The sequence below is a fragment of the Miscanthus floridulus genome, chromosome 17, assembly GCF_019320115.1.
Source record: "Miscanthus floridulus cultivar M001 chromosome 17, ASM1932011v1, whole genome shotgun sequence".
Lineage (NCBI taxonomy): Eukaryota > Viridiplantae > Streptophyta > Magnoliopsida > Poales > Poaceae > Miscanthus > Miscanthus floridulus.
Window position 1 is genome coordinate 2,894,251 of NC_089596.1, and position 20,184 is coordinate 2,914,434.

The following is a 20,184-nucleotide window of genomic DNA, read 5'->3' on the forward strand; positions in this document are numbered from 1 at the left end:
TTAATTGCCGTAAAAAAATCCTTAGGTATCTTAAGCACACACCAAGCATTGTCCTTGGTATCCTAAAGGAGCTATATTTGAATTAGTTGGCTATTCCGATTCGGACTATGCCGGTTGTAAAGTTGATAGAAAAAGCACATCCAGAGGGTGCCATTTGCTTGGTAGATCACTTGTGTCTTGGTCCTCTAAGAAACAAAATAGTGTGGCTTTGTCCACCGCTAAAGCGGAATACATTGCCGCGGGTGCTTGTTGTGCACAAATACTTTACATGAAACAAACTTTGTTAGACTATGGTGTAGTTCTAGATAAAGTACCTCTTTTGTGCGACAATGAAAGTGCGGTAAAACTTGCAAATAATCTGGTTCAACACTCTCGCACCAAGCACATAGATATTCGCCATCACTTTCTTAGAGATCATGTTGCTAAAAATGATATATCACTAGAAGGTGTAAGGACCGAGGATCAATTGGCGGACATCTTTACTAAACTGCTAGATGAGGCAACATTTTATAGATTGCGGAATGAACTCAATGTGCTTGATTTTAGTAACTTCACTAAAAACTGAGCTTGTGTTGTCCCCGTGCATTGCATTGTAATATACAACATGTTTAATGCTTTATAATGCATATAGGGCTTGTCTAACATGGTTAAGATAACCGCCGAAAAGCGTGTGAAGAAGCTTAACCTTGGATCAAACTTGACAAGCAACTAGATTTACATTCAAGTATTGCATATGCATGAATGTTGTTTTGTCATTTATTTCAAATTGCCCTTTTATTGCCTAATTTCTTAAAAAGAATTATAGCCTAAGGCAAAATATTTTGAAAAACTTGAGGGTTTGAGAGAGGTCACTCACATCAGTCCCAATTGGTGTTTATTTGGATCTTATTGCAGTTGGGACTTGATTGGGAACAGGCAGCATGAAGAACTTTGAAGATTTGCTGAAGGAGTGACCGGATGCTGCACCGAACCCTGATGTCCAGCGTCCGGTCAGTTCACAGGAGGTGAACCTACTGCCAAAGGAGTGACCGAATGCTGAAATAGTGTTTTCCCAGCATCCGGTTAGAAGGAGCTTCAACGTCTGGTCAATGATGAAGACGTCAAGGCTAGGTGACCGGACTCTGGCTGCGTCCGGTCGGTGTTCACCGGACGCATCCGGTCATGATTCCAGAGGAATTGGACCTCTCTGGAATCAACCGGACGTTGGGTGGCAGCATTCGGTCGCTGCCACCGGAGCGTCCGGTCAATAGGATTCGTGCGGCATACGATCTCTTTGCCTCTTTCCTTATCCAACTATGTCGGGGGACTCATTTAACCGCCAGTCACCGTGATTTGTTGACCTAATCCTATTTTGCTCCTTGCGCCATCACCCACAGCGCCGCCCAAGCCGCCGCAAGCCCATGCCTGCCCACGCCTCCACTGCCCACGCGTCGTCGAGCTTGCCAGCATCACCTTCCACGCTAGTGTCACCTGCACTGCACCATCCTGAGCCTGAGCATCGTCGCACAACGCCTCCTCGCCTCAGCACTGCCGCACAACCTCTCCTATGCTAGAGCTGCCCGAGCCATGCCCTAGCTCTGCCTTGATCCAGCCGCAGCTTCTGCACAGCGCTGGTAAGACCCTGTCGTCGTGCCCTAGCATCCATATCGCAACTTTGCCATGACCTTGCTATTCATCACAGCACTGATTTCAATTACATTCAGGGCCATCGCATTGCTCGGTCACCGCAGTTTTGCCAAGCCAAAACCCTAACCCAAATCTTCGATTGCCGACCCGGTGGTTCCCCGATCCTTTCCTCGTCTCGTTGTTTTGCTAGTTCGTCAGGTAGCAAGCCCGTCGTTTCAATTTCGTACCTAATTGCTTGCTTCCTAGGGTTTCACATCTATTAGATATATCATATTTATTTGTATATCCTTCTATCCCATCATGCAGTGAGTCGGTGCCATTGAGGTGTTAGTGGCAGTTGATAGTTAACTCGGAGCCAAGCTCGTGAGTATGGATCGAGGCCAGCGACAGTTGATCTTTGTTAGAGGCAGTTGTTTCTTTGTTAGGGCAGTTAATTCATCTCAGATATTTTAGATGGCTCGTACAAAGAATGTCGGAGGTGGTCCTGATGATGAGGATCCTAGGCCCTCGCCTCACCAGCCTACAGAACCTAAAGACAAGGCGACTAAGAAGCTAGTAGTCAAGAAGCGCAAGTATCTAGATGCAGATACAGCGAGAGCCGCCGCAGTTGTAGAGGCTGCAGAGCGTGCCAAGAGAGGAGGCGCTCATAGTGGAGTCCGGATTGCCGATCCACTTTCTCTAGAGGCGATGGCTACACTTCAGCATGTTGAGCATCTTCATGGTGGTCTAGCTAGGACCCTCATGATTGGAGGATGGCGAGTTGCCATTGATGAGGTTCAGCCTCAGGGAGAGCCACAGCAGTAGCCTCAGCCCGCACAGTAGACTTAGGAGCCTCAACCAGCTCAGCAGACACAGGAGGCACAACAGACATAGCCGTCTCAAGAGGGTGAGCAGGTCCAGCAGGTCGAGGAGACAGAGACGGCACCTCAACCACAGTTACACCACTCTGGTCGCACTCGTGTCTCAGTTTCACCGAGGCCAGTCACTCAGCGGAGGGGTTCTCGTCCACCGCCTTGACCACAGGGTCTGCCTCTAGTGACCCATCTTGACATGAGGGCCACCACGGCCAAGCAGGTGCAGCAGCTGAGGTTCGTTGACTTTGAGGTGTGGTTTCCACCCAGGAGGGATGAGCGAGCATCAGAGGGATTCTATACACCCCTGCAGGAGGACTTCTTTAATGCTTATCAGAACAGCAGAGCAGTCTTCAGACCACAGAGAGTATGCAACATAGAGTCTATTGTTGCAGCAGCTAGAGAGCACATTCGCCCCTACCTAGCATATCTACCGAGGCTGACAGATCTGATTAGATGGACCGGATTATATGTTCCATCTTGGGTTCATCAGTTCTACGCATCTCTCTAGATTGACCCCCACCACAGGTTCATTCACTTTGCATTTGGTGGCAGAGACTATCGATTGATGAGCACCAGGGTCAGGGAGATTCTCAGGCTTCAGGAGCAGCCAGTCGGGCTCTATGAGGCGTGCTATGGATAGACTGCACCTCCTAGACGTCCTCATGGTGGCATGGTACCCCCTACAGACTTGGTACGTCACTGCTTTATAGAGCCTTTTGGCGAGGGTTCAAGGAGGAACCCTAGTGATCTCATGCCCACTGCTCACGTGCTTGAGGCTGTTATGAGGAGGACTTTACTCCCGAGGATGGGATACAGAGAGGGATTGACTCGGATTCAGCTATGGCTTCTCAACTCTTTGATACAGCAGATAGTCTTCGACATCCGGGATCTCCTTCTATCAGAGATGGAGGACACTATAGTTGAGGGCTTCAGAGGTCATAGGTAGCTACCCTATGCTCACTGGGTCACTTTTCTTATCCATAGAGCTATCTCTGTGAAGTCGCCTGAGATGATTGCTGAGTACAGTGGTGCCACGATAGAGTTCCCTGCTTATAACCTGTCTCAGATGATCTGCCACAGTACACTACAGGCACCGAGTCAGCCGCGTCGTCATCTAGAGGTGCCAAAGACTGCATCCTAGTAGGATGATATCATCAAGGGTATTGCAGCTATAGAGGAGGAGGAGCTTGCTCAGCAGGAGGGGTTGGTCACTAGCGAGCCCAGTGACAGTTCTGATGATGATTACCAGCCCATTCCACAGATGCCTCCATGCCGACATGATGCTGAGGCCGGTAGCTCTAGTTCAGCACCACTTGCCCCGTAGACTGACCCCACTCTTTTGGCTATACTTGAGCGGATGAGGTAGGACCAGGCCAGACAGGCTCATGAGACAGCTGCTACACTTGCACAGTTCTAGACTTGGCAGGACGAGTTCTAGTGCCAGTGGCTTATTATTCAGCAGCAGACCCAGGCACTATAGCAGTAGCAGCAGGCTATGCATCAGCAGCAGGTACTCATGCAGCAACAGCTTCTCAGGTTCATGCATCATGTAGTGTAGGTGATTGGGGCCCCACCGCCATAGACTATGCCCTAGCTTGGTCAGCCTGCTACCACTTCGATGACTCCAGCGTTATAGCCTAGTGGGCTTCAAAGTCAGGGATAGCTACCAGCATAGTATGCTCTCCTACAGAGCAGGTGACCTAGTGGTTCGCTTCACCAGTGGTAGCCCCACACTTCACACCACTCCGAACGGGCTTCACACCAGCACAGACATCGTCGCTACTTGAGCTAGACACTTCAGTCTCTAGGAGTCTTGGAGCCTCCTTCAGTGAGTTGACAGGGCAACCCACTCCTCCATACCTGCATGTTCTAGGTCCTTCTATGGCTACACCTATCACAGCGATGATAGAGACGCTCCCCTCCTCCGTGGCATCATCAGAGCTAGTTGCTTTAGTTATACCAGCTCAGACTACAGCAGCACCAGTTCCTAATCCGACCCAGATTGCTTCAGCATCACTTCCAGCTTCAGAGGGCCAGGCAGCCCAGAGCTTAGGATCAGACGATGATGGCACCTAGTTCCACCTCGCTCCTCGTACCTCAGTGCCCGGCTCATCCGCTGCAGCCCCGCCGATCGACCCGTAGGATTTGGTGTTTGACGCCAAAGGGGGAGAGGGTTCGAGTATGTTAGGTTTAGGGGGAGCTACTTATCTAGGGGGAGCTTAGTTATTATATTAGCTTATCTATTTACATTTGGAGTTTTTATGTGTGAGATACATTATGCATTCATGTTTACTATATTTATGTGACAGTGATATCTACGTGATTGTGATATATGTGTGCTCTCTACTTTGAATTCTTTGTATGTCATATCACTTGTGCTTTGCTCATTTGCCTTTGCTTCCACGTTTTACTCCGATGCAAATGAGCTTTATTACTTGTACTCATGCTTATTTCACATCTTTTGAGTATATCATGTTGGCTTGGGTCATATAAGCTTGTCTAACACCTTTGTTCTTATTGTCAAAAGCTTATATGATCCAAGCATGTTAAAAACCTCATCTCTTTCACACACTCGAGGTAGTATTGTCATCAATCACCAAAAAGGGGGAGATTGAAAGCATCTAGGCCCCTAGTTGGGTTTCGATGATTAATGACAATACGTGATTACTATGACTAACGTGTGTTTTACAGAAACAATTGAGTTAGGCCACGGTAATGGAGATCGATTGGGCAATCATGGTTGTCATGCCTCTACGATGGAAATCATTTCGGTTTTCAAAGGATGGACGATAAGGTTAAGGATGGACTAGTTCTAAGTGTCGATTGGAGTTGGAGAGACACTTAGAGTAGTTTAAGACTTTGTTTTTCCTTTGGCCGTACTATTAAAGGGGGTATGAACAGGTAGCTTGACCTAGGTGAGTCTAGTGAGTTAGGTGTGGTGCACACTTGTTAAAACTAGCACTAGGTAGCTCCATAACAACCCTATGATCCATTGGAGCAAACTTCATTCACATATGTTCGAGAGTTGGAAGTGAATGGAGGGTCAAATACTGACCGGACGCTGGCTCCGGTGTGACCAGACGCTGGCTCAGAGTTCGGTCAGTTTATTTGACCAAGGTGAAAGCGTCTGGAAGTGACCGGATGCTGCTAGGTCATGGTACCGGACGCTGAGGGCTAGTATCCGGTCGACTCCAGTAAGATTCCAGAGAGGGAAAATCATGACCGGACGCGTCCGGACTGTGCTGACCGGATGCTGGCCAGCGTCCGGTCACACTGTAAACACTAGAGTTCGGGGTATACTGACCAGAGCGTCCGGTCAACCCGCAGAGGCATATAACGGTCGTTTTTCTGCCGGTGTTATAAATACAACCTTCACTCATGTGTGGGGGTACTTTTGCTCATTCCAACAGCTGAGAAACACCTTAGAGAGTGCCAAGAAGAGCAAGGTCCTAATGAGGTGATTGAGATTTGATAATCCCAAAGAGAGCCCTCATTAGTGAAGATCAAGAGTAGCAAAGTGTGCATCCACCTTTTCATTAGGCTTGTCGTGGTCAAGTGAGAGTTCGTGCTTGTTACTCTTGGTGATCGCCATCACTTAGACGGCTTGGTGGTGATTGGGAGTTCGGTGATCACCCGACGGAGCTTGTGGGTGACCCAACTCAAGTTGTGAGCGGTTGTGGGTGATTCACCACGATGGAGTGTCGAAGAATCAACCCGTAGAGAGCACTTGATCCTTGCACGGATCAAGGGGGAGCTACACCCTTGCGCGGGTGCTCCAACGAGGACTAGTGGGGAGTAGCGACTATCCGATACCTCGGCAAAACATCGCCGCGTTCCTTCATCTCTATTTACTTTGAGCAATTCAATTCATGTTTTTACATTCTTAGAATTGACATGCTAGAGTAGGATTGAAACTTAGGTTGCAAGTCTTTTGTGCGGTAGAACAATTAGAAACATTTTCTAGGCACAATGGGTTAATTGGGCTAACCATATGATTTAATTATTGCAAAGAAATTTAGAATTAACCCAATTCACCCCCCTCTTGGGCATCTTGATTCTTTCACCGGCCATGGAGGCATTGGATCCGGCCATGGCGACCCCGGATCCGGTCGTGGAGGCCCCGGATCGACCCCATCAAGACCGAGAAGCACATATCGACGCTGGACCTGGGCACCGGCGAGGGAAAGAAAGGAGCAAGGGAGAGATGCCACCTTCACTTGGTCTGCTCTGCGTGAAGAACCCGTGCGCTGGTGGCGCCCCTGGGGCCCACCAACCCACGCCGTCGTACTGCGTCGCCGAGAGGCGCGCTCGCCCGCACCGCCGCGTCTGGGCGTGCTCGTCCTGCGCCATCGCGCCGGGCCTGGAGGGGCGCCCTCGCGCCTGGGCGCGAGATTGGGAGCGGCGAGATTGCCGTGATGGAGCGGCACGTCGCCACGAACGAGTCCGCGCGGCGCGGGCGGGCGAGGAGCAGCAGATTTTTTGGGTTCGCTGTTGGAGGAAGGAAATTTTGGGTCAATGATGCAGCGACTGTGCGTGACTCAATCCTTATAATGGGTATTGTGTTTGTGTTTGGTTGGTTGGAGATAGTCTGATGGAAGGAAAAAGGCAGCTGCCAGCAGGAGCAGGACACCAGGTGACGTGACGCAGGCAGGCAGGGCATGCCGCGTACGGACGGGCATGTGGGCGACGGGACCGGCCGGCACGCCGCGTAGGCTAGCAGAACTGTACACATCGGCCGGGCGCGGCGCGGCGCCCAATGGACGCCGCCGGGGCCCGCCGGCTGCAGCGGCAGCCAGCCTCTCCTCCCACTGCGTCCGACATAATAATGCTCGGGAATCTTAACTGGCTCCCCGGCCGCCTCTGCTCGGTCGCTGGTGGCTGGCTGGCTCTCCGGCCGGGCGGCCAGGCAACCAACCGGCCGGCACAGGAGGCGCAATGATGGCAGTGCACACTGTCGCCGCTGGCTGTGGGCTGTGGCTGCACACGCACGAACGCCCACGACACGCATGATGAAGGCGCACGCACGCATCAAAGCCGGCCGGCCGGCCGCGCATGGGGATCCTCCCACCCGATCGAACGAAGACCACGTCGACCATCAGCCTGTCGGGGAGGCCGTATCGTATCATGGATTATTTACTGCTGACTGGTTTGGTGTGAGAGAAAAACACTGTTCCTGGCTGGAAATTTACGATAGCGAACAAACTGCATGCATCCATCATTAGGTAGGCCACACACAGCCGTGCCCCGCGCCTCTAGGTAGACGATCGAACGAAGCCGCCGGGCGCCAGGTGGACGACGATGGACAGTGGTGGTTTGCATTGCCCCGGCCGGCCGGCCGATCGAGTTGGCTTTTGCTTCGCTTCGCTTTGCCTTTGCAGCGCGCGGGCGGCGCGGCGATTGATGATCCAGGCATGCATGCATAGCAATAGCATCTGATAAATCTGATCTGTGATGATCGGATTCCCGACGATCGACCGCGAGCCGCCATGCGCGCGGTTCGCTTTGGAGCAGCCACCACTCGCTGCAGGCGGTATGCAATGCAAGCGCGCACCATGCGCATCGTCGACCGGGCCGTGGCCATGGTGCTCTGGTCTCCGGCCGACCGTCTCTGTGCTGGATCCCAAGAAGAAGAAGAAGACCCATGCAAGGTGCTGCTGGAAAGGAGGAGCACCGCCCGCCCGGGATCTCGATCCGACTGCTTGTTTAACGCATGGATGCCCATCTAGGGAGGATCGACTGACTGACTCTTCTGCATGCCATTGCCATGCATTTGTACGTATGCTGAATTGCTCATGGATGCATGCATCAGGCAAGAGGCCAAGATTCGGTCCTGCTAGTAGCATCTCGCAGACTTCGTGCTCCGCGCGCGCCCCTACTGAACCTCACCATAGCTGCAGTAGCTTCTTCCAGCGGCGGATCCGCGTGCAGGAGGGGGTGGAGGTAGCACCAGGCAGGCAGGAGGATCTGTCTTCCTTGTTCAACGCAGCGGCAGCATGTACAGTCTGCTCTCTGCGCACTGTGCATGCATGCTTGTCTCTCTTCTTTGCACACTGCTCCTGCTCTGCGCAGCCTCTTCCTACTGCTGGGAGTTTTTTTTATTATTCTAGCCAAATAAAACCAATAAGAATTTAAAAATAGCATGTAACAAGCTTTGGATTTTTAAAAACTAGTACAGTCATTTTTAGTCGCGCCAAATGCGACTCAGCCACTACAGTCATGCCATATGCATTGGCCGTACTAACTAGCGTCCGGTGCATGTGCTTTGTTAACAAACTTTGGATTTCACCTAAACACGTGTGCTAGTGAATTCCATTACAAAAAAACTACCTTTTTTTAAAAACAAAAAAACTACTTTTCGAACCATGAATTTAGATAACATTTTCGGATTCCATTCTAAGGCTAAACAACTTAACTTAAGTTTTAAATATAGCAATACATGAAGATCTTCAATTTCAAAACTTAAGGAAGTATGATACCAAATAAAAAAATTGTGGCATGGTTATTTTGTAGCACCTACTTATAAAATTTGGAAAAAAATAGAGATACGTAATTCTTCATTTCCGATCGACAAAACAAAAAAATAAATCGCCAACAAAAAGCTATGCAAGCTAACGGAGGCAAATATAGCCACGCCAATGATGGCGTGACTGGCCTCCGTGTCACGCCATTCACTTTGGCGTGACTCAGTTAACCAGTCAAGCCAAAATGTTATGGCGAGACTGAGCTTCATGTGTTGGTTGCCTGTATCTCGTAGTCTGGCTAAAAAGAGATGTTGTTTTACATGAGAAAAAAAAAGAATACAAGGTTGTGAGTGTAATTTTTATTTCGTACAGATATACTCTTAAAATTCCTATTGTCTTAAACTTCTTTAAAATACATTAATTGTACTTGATATGATATATACTAATCCTACACTAATAATAATATTTGGCTCCTAGAAACGCTTAAAATCTACGTGTCTGTAGAGCCAGGTTTAGAGACTTGTTTTGCATCCCGTGAGCGTACCCCAGAAAGCAATACAAGCTATTGGGCCAACCCAACCGAACGGCCCATATAATGTACGGATAGGCTCGGACTTTGACTCATGGAGCCCGTGCGATGCCGGGTGCTTGAAGTTTGAACTTAACGAGAAAAATAATCCAACTTCCTCAAAAGAAAAAAAAAGTGATGACTTTTTATTAAAATGATCTATCTTAATGAGAAAAATACTAGGGCCATTGCGAAGAAAACCTCAAACTTGAGAAAGGAAAACAAATAGATTTTAATAAGGCAGCAATAAGGATAGAGAAAATAAAATAAAAAACCATAACCAATCCAAACCAGCCAAATGTAGGCCCGGTTCTGTAGCAGTACTTTTCAGCGAAAGAACAGTGTTTTCCTCTCACAACATTTCAGCATAAGCATCAACATAAGCCAAATTTCAGCGAAACGAATAGGGCCGTAGTCGCTACCTTATTCAAACCAGAAAACCAAATCAGCCACTAGCTAATAGATAGAAAACCATATTTTTATTTTATGTTTATATTATTAATTACTTTTTTCAAAAGTAAAATATCCTAATAAAAAGGTGGAATATGCCACTACCACCATTTGAATTGGCGAAATTTAAATTTCGCATATTTAGCCATGGAATTGAACTAGCATCGTTTGAATCGATGGAATTTATTCTTTCTGCACAACACTTTTTAAAAAAATTCACAACTTTTTCAGATAAGCTTGGATGAAGATAAATCACAACTTTCAGGTAAGTTTGGATGGAGATAAAATTCATGTGAGATTTTCATATCGCGACAAAATCTACAACTTTCTACTTGCCCTGTTTTAAATGGTATAAATCATTCACATTTGTTTTGGAATACTTCTGTAAATAAAACATGACAGTTCATATATCAAAATCAACTTACTTCCTGTTTGTTTGCTTTGTTTGAAACATTACATTTCAGATTGAAAGAAAATATCTGTGCAGTTCGATCCATTCCGTCGCCTTTTTTCCTTCTCGGTCATTTTATGAATATTGTACTCGTACATTTTTAACGGTTGAAGTTTGTTAGATGAACATTTTTTATGTGTTTTTTAGCTGGATGTGGTCTGAGTTGTATTGTCAGCGCTACCACTACTAATAACTTTTTTTAGCAAAACCACTACTAACCGTCCTGTTCACTTGACTTATAAGCCGTACTTTTTCAACCAACAAACAATATTTTTTTCTCACAACGAATCAGTCAACAGGACTTTCGGCCATGGCTTATCAGCCATAACTGTGAATGTGAAACCCCAGAAAAGAAAAAAAAATCAAAATCGGGCTGGGCTGGCTGGTCGGGCCAGGGCCCAGGGAGGTGGTAGTCTACGAGCCCGCCGGCCGCCGCTACGCCGCACCACGAACAGAACCCTAACCCCCTCTCTGATTCAGGAAGGGGGGAAAAGATGGCGTCCTCCGCCGCGGCGCCGAGCGGCGCGCCACCAGCTGGGAAGCGCCCGGCCTCCAGCGGACGGGAGGGAGACCAGATGGTCATCACGCCGCTGGGCGCCGGCAGCGAGGTCGGCCGTTCCTGCGTCCACATGACCTTCAAGGGCCGCACCGTCCTCGTAAGCACCTCAGTCATCATTCTCCCCCACTCCCCTTGCAAACCCTACTTTTTTTTCGATTCGCCACTACTGCAGCTGATGAATGCTCCTCTTTGTGATGCGGCTAGTTCGACTGCGGCATCCACCCGGCGTACTCTGGCATGGCGGCGCTGCCCTACTTCGACGAGATCGATCCATCCACCATAGACGTCCTCCTCATTACCCAGTAAGCTTCTTTCTCTTTCGATCCGACCCCCCCTTGCCTCCACGCATGCCTAATTCGCGGGATTAATAAAAATTACAGCTTTCACTTGGACCATGCCGCCTCGCTGCCGTACTTCCTGGAGAAGGTAATGCCTGCGCTATTCGTGCTGCGTGGTTGTCGTTGTGGTGCTATTTGGTGCTGAAGTTTGCCGGTTAATCTCTGCAGACTACGTTCAAGGGCCGGGTGTTTATGACCCACGCCACAAAGGCTATTTACAAGCTGCTGCTCTCGGATTATGTCAAAGTCAGCAAAGTGTCCGTGGAGGATATGCTGTATGATGAGAATGACATTGCGCGCTCCATGGATAAAATTGAGGTATGTTACATCCTATTGCTGTACCTTTTAGCTTGTTTGGCTTTGCACTGCAGGAAACAGAGTGTTGCTTAAATACACGCATATTCGATACTGGTGTTTGGCATATTGATTTTAGATAGCAAACAATCCTTATAACATGTAATGCTTATGATGTGCTAATCAGTGAAACATACAATACCTGCTAATTTCCTCCCCTAAGCATCATCTGTTTTTCTTCTTTAAAGAAAATGCAGAATTCTGCTCATCATGTTTGAAAGTTTTTTTTCTTCAGGAATGCACATTTTTATTAATCTGAAAGTCGTCTTGTTCAGGTTATAGATTTCCACCAGACATTGGAAGTTAACGGGATACGCTTCTGGTGCTACACTGCTGGCCATGTACTTGGTGCCGCCATGTTCATGGTGGATATTGCTGGCGTGCGCATTCTTTACACTGGTGACTACTCCCGTGAAGAAGACCGCCACCTACGAGCTGCTGAGCTCCCACAGTTCTCCCCAGACATTTGCATTATTGAGTCGACCTATGGTGTACAGCAACATCAACCCCGGATTGTTCGTGAGAAGCGCTTTACTGAGGTCATTCACAATACTGTTTCACAGGGGGGTCGTGTTCTTATCCCGGCATTTGCACTTGGTAGAGCACAAGAACTGTTACTTATCCTCGATGAGTATTGGTCCAAACACCCAGAGCTCCATAAGATTCCTATCTATTACGCTTCCCCTCTTGCCAAGAGGTGCATGGCTGTCTACCAGACATACATAAACTCCATGAATGAAAGGATACGGAACCAGTTTGCACAATCCAATCCCTTCCATTTCAAGCACATCGAGTCCTTGAATAGCATTGATAATTTACATGATGTGGGTCCTTCAGTGGTGATGGCTAGTCCAGGTGGTCTTCAGAGTGGTCTCTCTAGGCAGCTTTTTGATAAGTGGTGCACAGATAAGAAGAATGCCTGTGTTTTTCCAGGTTATGTTGTGGAGGGAACCCTTGCAAAGACCATTATTAACGAGCCAAGAGAAGTGACACTAGCTAATGGGCTCACTGCTCCTCTTCATATGTCGGTCCACTATATCTCTTTTTCAGCTCACGCAGATTTCCCTCAGACAAGCAATTTTTTGGACGAACTTCGGCCACCAAATATTATTCTTGTGCATGGAGAAGCAAATGAGATGTCAAGGCTTAAACAGAAACTTATTACTCAGTTTGATGGTTCAAATACAAAAATTGTGTCTCCCAAGAATTGCCAATCAGTAGAGATGTATTTCACTTGTGAGAAAATGGCCAAGACTATTGGTAGGCTGGCAGAAAAAGTACCAGAAGGTGGAGAGTCTTCCGGTGGCTTACTTGTCAAGAAGGGATTCACATATCAGATTATGGCGCCTGAAGATCTCCGTGTCTTCACACAGTTATCAACAGCTAACATCACTCAGCGCATTGCAGTCCCTTATTCTGGTTCTTTTGAAGTCATAAAGTACAGACTGAAGCAAATATATGAGAGCGTGGAGTCAGCAACAGAAGAATCTGATGTTCCAGCATTGATTGTGCATGAAAGAGTGACAGTTCGTCTAGATTCAGAAAGTTATGTTACACTGCAGTGGTCATCTGATCCCATCAGTGACATGGTGTCTGATTCTGTGGTGGCTATGATCTTGAACATTGATCGTGAAGGTCCAAAAGTTGTTCCGGTTGAAGAAGCAGTGAAGACCAAAGAAGAGACGGAAAAGGTTGCTCAAAAGGTGGTCTATGCCCTTATGGCGTCACTTTTTGGTGATGTTAAAGTTGCAGAGGAAGGGAAATTTGTCATATCTGTAGATGGAAATGTGGCGCACTTGGATGGGATGAGTGGCGATGTTGAATGTGAAAATGCTACACTGAAGGAACGGATCAAGACTGCATTCCGTCGCATACAGAGCGCCGTGAGACCAATCCCACTTTCAGCCTCTTGATCGGAGGGCAATGTTTAAACTTGCTTGTCATTTCCCAGTTTTTCAAAGTAAGATTATCTGTCTGGACTAGGATAGCAGTTCTTTTTCGAAAAGAATGCCCAATTGCATTGTAGTGCAAGCTACTCAAGAGGATCGTTGCTCTGGGATTGGCACTGAAACGCCAGTTGTAACATTGTAACATGAACTAACTCATTTTCATTAAAGTTCGACTTATCTGTCCTGTTTCCTTTTCATACCCAAATTTGAAATACTTCGGTGTGGTGTTCCAAGTTCTGTGTGGACATGTTTCATCAATCTTCTGAAGCGGTTGTTGGTTGTTAGAAATGTGGCCTCGGGTATATCACCAAGGCTGGCTTGCAACTGATGGGGATACCATAAAGTTTCGTACTGTAAAATTTTATGCAGACGAGAATACATATAAAAAAAATCAACCTATCTTCTTTTCATCCTATTTTTTTCAGGGGCGCTAGCGCCCGGACGTCCGGCGCCCACAGCGCGTCCGGACGTATCTCCCAGTCCTAGGCAATCGAACTGTAGGCTGGCGTCGTGGCTCACCAACAGGACCATCTCAGCATCTCTCGTAAAATATAAAAATAAAGGGGTCTGAAGCGCTACATGCCCGCCTAACGGGAGGGGAAAGTGTGTGCTCGCGTCCGCATAGCAATCCCTTGGCGCGTACCGTCCGTCGGCCCTCGCTGCGCCCCCTCTGTAGTCTGAGAAGAATGCAAGGCAACAGAAGGCGAGGAGGAGACACCAAGGCGAGGCAGTAGAAAGCGAGGAGAGAGATGCAACCCCTGATCTACTTTTGAAACATCTAGATACAACACTCGCAACATATGTCTGAAGACAGATGAAACATTTAAAACATGCGTCTGAAACACTTGTAAAAACACTTGAAAACAATTGTAACACATACACAATATCCAGATAAAACGCTTGCAACATATGTGTAAAACATATGCAACATCCACATAAACACACACTTGCAATATACGTCTGGAAAACAAATAAAACATTGGGAACAAACGTTTGCAACATACGTGTACAACTATTGCAGATATGCAACGTCCCGATCTACTTTTGCAACATCCATATGAAACCCTTGCAACATATCTCTAAGATATATGAAACACTTGAAACATACGCCGGCAACATGCGCTTTTAGCGCAAGCGTAATGTCACCTTGCTGGTTGGACGAATGGAGCTCATCGTTGTGGAGCTCGACACTGGTGTAGAGCTCGATTCCATGGAGTGCACAGAGATTGCCGATGCGGAGCTCGTCGCCGTCACGGACCTCGGCAGTTGCCGCGGCAGGTGGATGGAGCGCAGCCGCGACGAGAGGCGTGAGTACGGGCGTGGGGGGGGGGGGGGGGGGGTAGCGGCGCGAGCAACGCCGGCGTGTGGATGAGGATGAGCCACGACGCCCGGACTAGAAGTCACGCGAGCGACGTAGGCTAGTGGATGAGGATGACCCATGTCCAAACGAGAAGTCATGGGACGGACGGTAGAGCCATATCATTATCGTATTTTTTTCAGAGGTAGTAATTATCACCAAGGAAAAGCATCTTATTTTTATGACCAGAGGTTGTAATTGTAATTATCAGCGAGGAAGCCTTAATGACCAGAGGTTGAATATGGTCTCGCTTTTCTTTCTTCTGCTGTATAAGCTATGACCTGAGGTCCTGAGTACTATGAGGTCCATTTTTTCAGATGAATATTTTCTGCTACTGTCACTGGGGTCCAATTTTTTTTCAGACAATATTTTCTTTTTTTCCATTATAAATTCTAAGACGTTTCGACTTTTTTAAATACTTTGTTGTTACTATCTATCTAGACATAGTGTATGCCTAAGTGCACACTAAAATATATATGCATCTAGAAAACCAAAATGTCTTGTAATTCGGAACTGTTTGAGTATTCGGCGGTGTTAGCGTCCGGACGTCCAGACAGACACCCGCTCCTACACTTTGTGTTCCCCCACATACCAGCATCCCGCGCCGCCCAACTGCGCATGTGGAGTCCCTGCCCGCGCCCCTTCACTTCTCACGCGCATGCACGTGGCCAGCAGCTGCAGCAGATGACTATAGCAGCTGGCTACGCAAGCATTCGGAAGAGAGGGAGGGGGTGATGGATGCCCAACCGGCGTCGGGAGGAGGAGGAGGAGACACCGAGACGAAGGTGAGGCAGTAGAAAAGTGAAGAAAGAGATGCAACGCCCGATCTACTTTTGAAACGTCCGGATGGAAAACTAACATATGTATGAAGGCAGATGAAACGTATGAAACATGCATCTGAAACACTAGCTGCAACATCAGATCTACTTTTGAAATATCCAGATAGAACACTTGTAACATACGTATGAAACAGATGAAACACTAGAAACATGCATATGAAACACCTGCAAAACACCTGAAAACACTTCATATGTAGAAAAACATATGCAACATGTATAGACTTGAAACATACTCTTGCAACATGGGCTTTGCTTGGACGAATGGAGGCACGCTGGCGCAGAGGTCGATGGCGGCATGGACAACTCGCCGGTGGGCGTGGCGTCACACGAATCTCGTCCCTGTCGCGTGCTTACTGGAGCATCCGTCATGGAGGCTTGCCGGCTCGGTGAAGGCGACCGCGGCTCGCCAGCTCGGTGGAGGCGGTTGCGGAGAGCGGGCTGGCGTGGTGAGTAGGCAGCGCGGTGGAGGCGGGCAAGACAGACTGAGCCTGGTGGGGAATGTGGCGCGAAGGAGGCAGCGTGGAGGAGGCCGCATGGGATGATGGACCATGGCGCTGCGGGGGACAGGCGGTGGCGAGACGGAGTGGGGTGGACGGATAGGCATGGCGACATAGGGAGGAAACAGTGCAGCTCAAGAGGATTGTTGCTGACCGCCTCTGTAATATCACTTGTAACATTGTAATCCTAACTTGAACCACCTCCATCGTTTTCAGTAAATTTCTACTTATCCATCTGTTTTCTTGTTGTACTCACTCGAATTCCCAATGCTTTGCTGTTCCAAATTCTGTTTTGCTATGTTCATGCAATCTTGTGAAGCAAAGGATCTGCTGCAAGATTTTGTCATTCTACCATCTGTTCACATGCCTTCAGCGTTTTCCTAGACAGTAAGGAGTCGGTCACCTGTCATTTATTCATTATTCAGGCTAAATGATCAATTAAACAGGATAAACAGCCAATTAGACGGGATACAATCGATTAAACGGAAATGGCATACCGCTTTGTAGCTTTTACATGGTGTTTAAGTGGGCTGAATGATTGTTTAGGTGAACAATACTGCCCTGCTTCTCTTTTCGTATCCACTCAGTTTTGAAGTTTCTGTATTTACTCCCCCTTTCTATTATGCATTAGAATATTTATCAATGAAAGGGAATACAAATCATATAACCACAATTCAATCTACACAACTTTGGTATCACACTGTATAATTCAGAAGCACACGAACTTATCAATCAGGCTATGTACTGTACATTGCTCCTTCCCCATTCCCCTGCAACTGCAAGAACAACAGGAACCGCTTACTCACCAGCCGATTCTGAATGGAAATTTCTGATGCCTGGACGCACGCATCATCAGTCATCAGAGAGGTCATGAGGGACGGCACAGGGGAGGCAAGCCAGCGCCTTGGAAACGAAGCTGCTCTTGCTCTTGTCCTTCCCCGACGACGACGGCTTCACCGTGGGGATGTGGGAGCCGTCCTCGCCGCGCTTCTTGCATTTTTCGCACTCGTCGCGGAAGGCCTTGAAGGCGTCGACGCAGTACCTGGCCGCCTCCGCCACCGTCATCCCCTCCACGAGCTTGTGCGGGTACGAGTCCTTGGTGTGGTCGCCGTTGAGCACCGCGGCGAGCTGCACCAGCTCCTCCTGGAACTCCGACAGCGGGGCGTGCTCCGCCGCCGCCGTCCGCCGCCGCTTCACTGGCTCAGGCAGGGTGACTGCATGCATGCACGCTCATCATCAGTGGCAGTCAATCAGTCATGCATGTCACTACACACTAGCTACTGATGGAGTACGTACGTGGGCAGTCGGTGCGCGGCGTGTCGCGCGTGAGGACGCAGTCGAAGGTGCCGGCCCAGGCGTCGCGCTTGGTGAGGAAGCTCCTGAGGTTGAAGAGCTTCTTGACGGTGGCCGGGATGGAGGAGTGCTCGAACTCCGACGTCGTGTATGGCGCCGACGGCCTGTGCAGCACCGTCCCGGGCTCGATCCAGGGCGACACCAGGAGAGCCGGGACGCGGACGCCGAGGCGGTCGAAGCCGAAGAAGAAGGGCGCGGCGCTGACGATGCCGTCGGGGCTGGGCACGACCCCGGCGCCGGCTGGCGTGGGCACGTGGTCGTAGAACCCGCCGTGCTCGTCATAGGTGACGACGAGGAGCGTCTCCTCCCACTGCGGCCCCGACCGCAGCGCCTCGTACACCTCCTTGACGAACCGCTGCCCCTCGGCGACGTCGTGGGACGGGTGGTCGTCGTTCCCCGGGAGGATCTCGAGATCGAAGTAGCGCTGCTCCACGACGACGTAGCTGGGTAGCTTCCCCTCCCGGCAGTGGCGCCGGAAGTCGATGTCGAACTCGTGGAAACTGCCGGCGTACTTGAGCTGCCGGAGGCTGCGGTAGAAGAGCGTCGACGGCGGGTACTGGTAGTAGATGCCGAAGGAGAACCCCTCGTCGTGGAGCGCGTCGAAGATGGTCCGCTGCGGGAGCCCCGGCACCAGCGCCTTGGTGTCGTTGCTGACGAGCCCGTGGGAGGTGGCGGAGTGCACGAACAGCCGGTTGGGCTGCGTCGACGCCGGGTTCGACGCGAACCACCTGTCGCAGACGGCGAACTCCCGCACCAGCTCGCGGTACACGGGCACGGCGTCCGGGCGGAACCCGCTCATGACGGTGCCGGACATGCCGGGTTTCTCCTTCTCGGCCTGCTGCGCGAAGCCGGACATGGGCGGGACGGCCACGCCCGGCGGGGTGATGGGCGTTGTGGTGGCGTCGACGAAGGGTGTCCCGTACACCTGCTCGTAGATGGCCTGCATGGAGTGGCCCGGGTCTGGGTCCACGTACTCGGCGCCGTCGCTGAAGCGGACGGCGCGGGAGGTCGGGTCGGACGCGTCCACGTGGTTGGTCTCGATGCCCGTGACGCCGTCGATGTCCGGGTTCAGCGACTTCATCCACCCCAGCATGTGGTCGAAGGAGCGGTTCTCCTGCACCAGCACCACCACCGTCTTGATCTTATTGTTACTACTGTTCCCGGCCGCCGCCGGTGCCGGTGCCGCCCCCATTGTTGCTCGCTTCTCTACAACACAAGTGCTTGCTTGATTGGTTTCTTCCTTCTCGGTGGATGGATGCGGATATAGATCGGTGGACAATGCACAATATATGTGCTAGCTAGCAGGAGTTAGTCCAACGTGCAAGGAAAAAACTGAAGACGAGAGAAGGAAGGTCGTTGTTGACGTAGCATTACACATGAGCCAGAAGAAGAAGAGGAAGAGGAAGAGGAAGACAAGCAAGATGGCACCCAGCTCGGACGCTTGTCTGCCAAGCATCTTATCTTCAGAGTTTCAGACACACACACACACGCATGGTTTCGTATTCTGACATGACAACAACAAAGAGAGCAACTGAGGAAGCTAGAACAATGTAGTGCATGCATGGACGTACACGCATCGGAGAAGCGTCCTTGTCGTCCGTCGCCATTCCTCTGACAGGCGAGAAGACAGAGAGAGATTTATTTGGCTTGTGGAACTATGCGGAGGCCGCCGCCAACCATATTGTTGACCCCATTTGTTGGGCTGCTGCTTTTGGATTTGCTTGGCACTCCAAGGTAACCCAGTAAAAGATAGATATCACAAGCAACAAGTCCAACAAACAAACAGATGATGGATCCACAGCAGCTAGCTGCTTAGCTTAGGCGTCCGATCCATCCACCATCAGTTGTGTACACTGTCCTTTTCAGCTCCGTGCAGCAGAGAAACCACCGGATCCAACCACCACCACTTGCTTAGGCGTCCGGCAAAAGGGTGGTTTCAGTTTCAGGCATATCCTTTCATATCATCGTTTTGCAATCTGCGTACCATCATTTTTCTTCTAACACATTGCCGACGTGTCAACCCAGAGTGTCGTTATCAGCTGATTAATTTGTTCATAAACCATAAACATCCATTCCTGTTGGTGCAAGCATATTCTCTGTTAGCGTAGCAGTGCGAACAATCAGAATGCTGATCTGTTTAGTTTTAGGTTTTAGCTTCTTATACACACAACTTGCAGTAGCTCATCAGTCAGTGAAAATTTCATCAGTCATGCCTTTTTTTTTATAAAAAAAAATCGAAGTGGTAGAGAACTGAAAGATCAAATGGAAGGAAACAAAAACAAACATGATATGAAAAATATGTTGGGTAAGAGCAACTCCAAGAGAGTTGGTAAAAATAGATGGCTAAATCCATGATTTAGCCAATCTCTAAAATAGAAATCTCCATAAAAAAACTGAAAACTCCAACGGTCTTTCTAGTACGGCGAGGCAGATGGCTAGCGGCACATGCAAGCTATATTTACCATGCGAGAATTCCGGGATAGATGGTTTGCTATTTTAGAAAGCCAGATTCAATAGCTGTTGGACTC

General features: G+C 49.2%; 2 protein-coding genes across 2 annotated transcripts; one reads left to right on the plus strand and one right to left on the minus strand.

The window, feature by feature from the left end:
* The first annotated feature begins 10,873 nt into the window (after positions 1–10,873).
* LOC136516974 (cleavage and polyadenylation specificity factor subunit 3-I-like) lies at positions 10,874–13,807 on the plus strand. The gene is made up of 5 exons (XM_066510489.1): positions 10,874–11,066; positions 11,174–11,271; positions 11,350–11,395; positions 11,476–11,625; positions 11,937–13,807. The coding sequence occupies exons 1-5, from the start codon at positions 10,905–10,907 to the stop codon at positions 13,572–13,574; spliced, it is 2,094 nt and encodes a 697-aa protein (XP_066366586.1). The 5' UTR covers positions 10,874–10,904; the 3' UTR covers positions 13,575–13,807.
* A 2,206-nt stretch (positions 13,808–16,013) lies between these two features.
* LOC136517524 (non-specific phospholipase C3-like) lies at positions 16,014–19,073 on the minus strand. The gene is made up of 3 exons (XM_066511113.1): positions 17,600–19,073; positions 16,801–17,517; positions 16,014–16,706 (listed from the first exon to the last, which is right to left on the minus strand). The coding sequence occupies exons 1-2, from the start codon at positions 18,846–18,848 to the stop codon at positions 17,156–17,158; spliced, it is 1,611 nt and encodes a 536-aa protein (XP_066367210.1). The 5' UTR covers positions 18,849–19,073; the 3' UTR covers positions 16,014–16,706; positions 16,801–17,155.
* Positions 19,074–20,184: the final 1,111 nt, after the last annotated feature.

Coding starts and splice junctions, on each gene's coding strand:
- LOC136516974 (XM_066510489.1), top strand. CDS start 10,905: ATGGCGTCCTCCGCCGCGGCGCCGAGCGGCGCGCCACCAGCTGGGAAG. Junction 11,067..11,173: donor TCAAGGGCCGCACCGTCCTC/GTAAGCACCTCA, acceptor TGATGCGGCTAG/TTCGACTGCGGCATCCACCC. Junction 11,626..11,936: donor GCTCCATGGATAAAATTGAG/GTATGTTACATC, acceptor CGTCTTGTTCAG/GTTATAGATTTCCACCAGAC.
- LOC136517524 (XM_066511113.1), bottom strand. CDS start 18,848: ATGGGGGCGGCACCGGCACCGGCGGCGGCCGGGAACAGTAGTAACAAT. Junction 17,518..17,599: donor GCCGCGCACCGACTGCCCAC/GTACGTACTCCA, acceptor GCATGCATGCAG/TCACCCTGCCTGAGCCAGTG.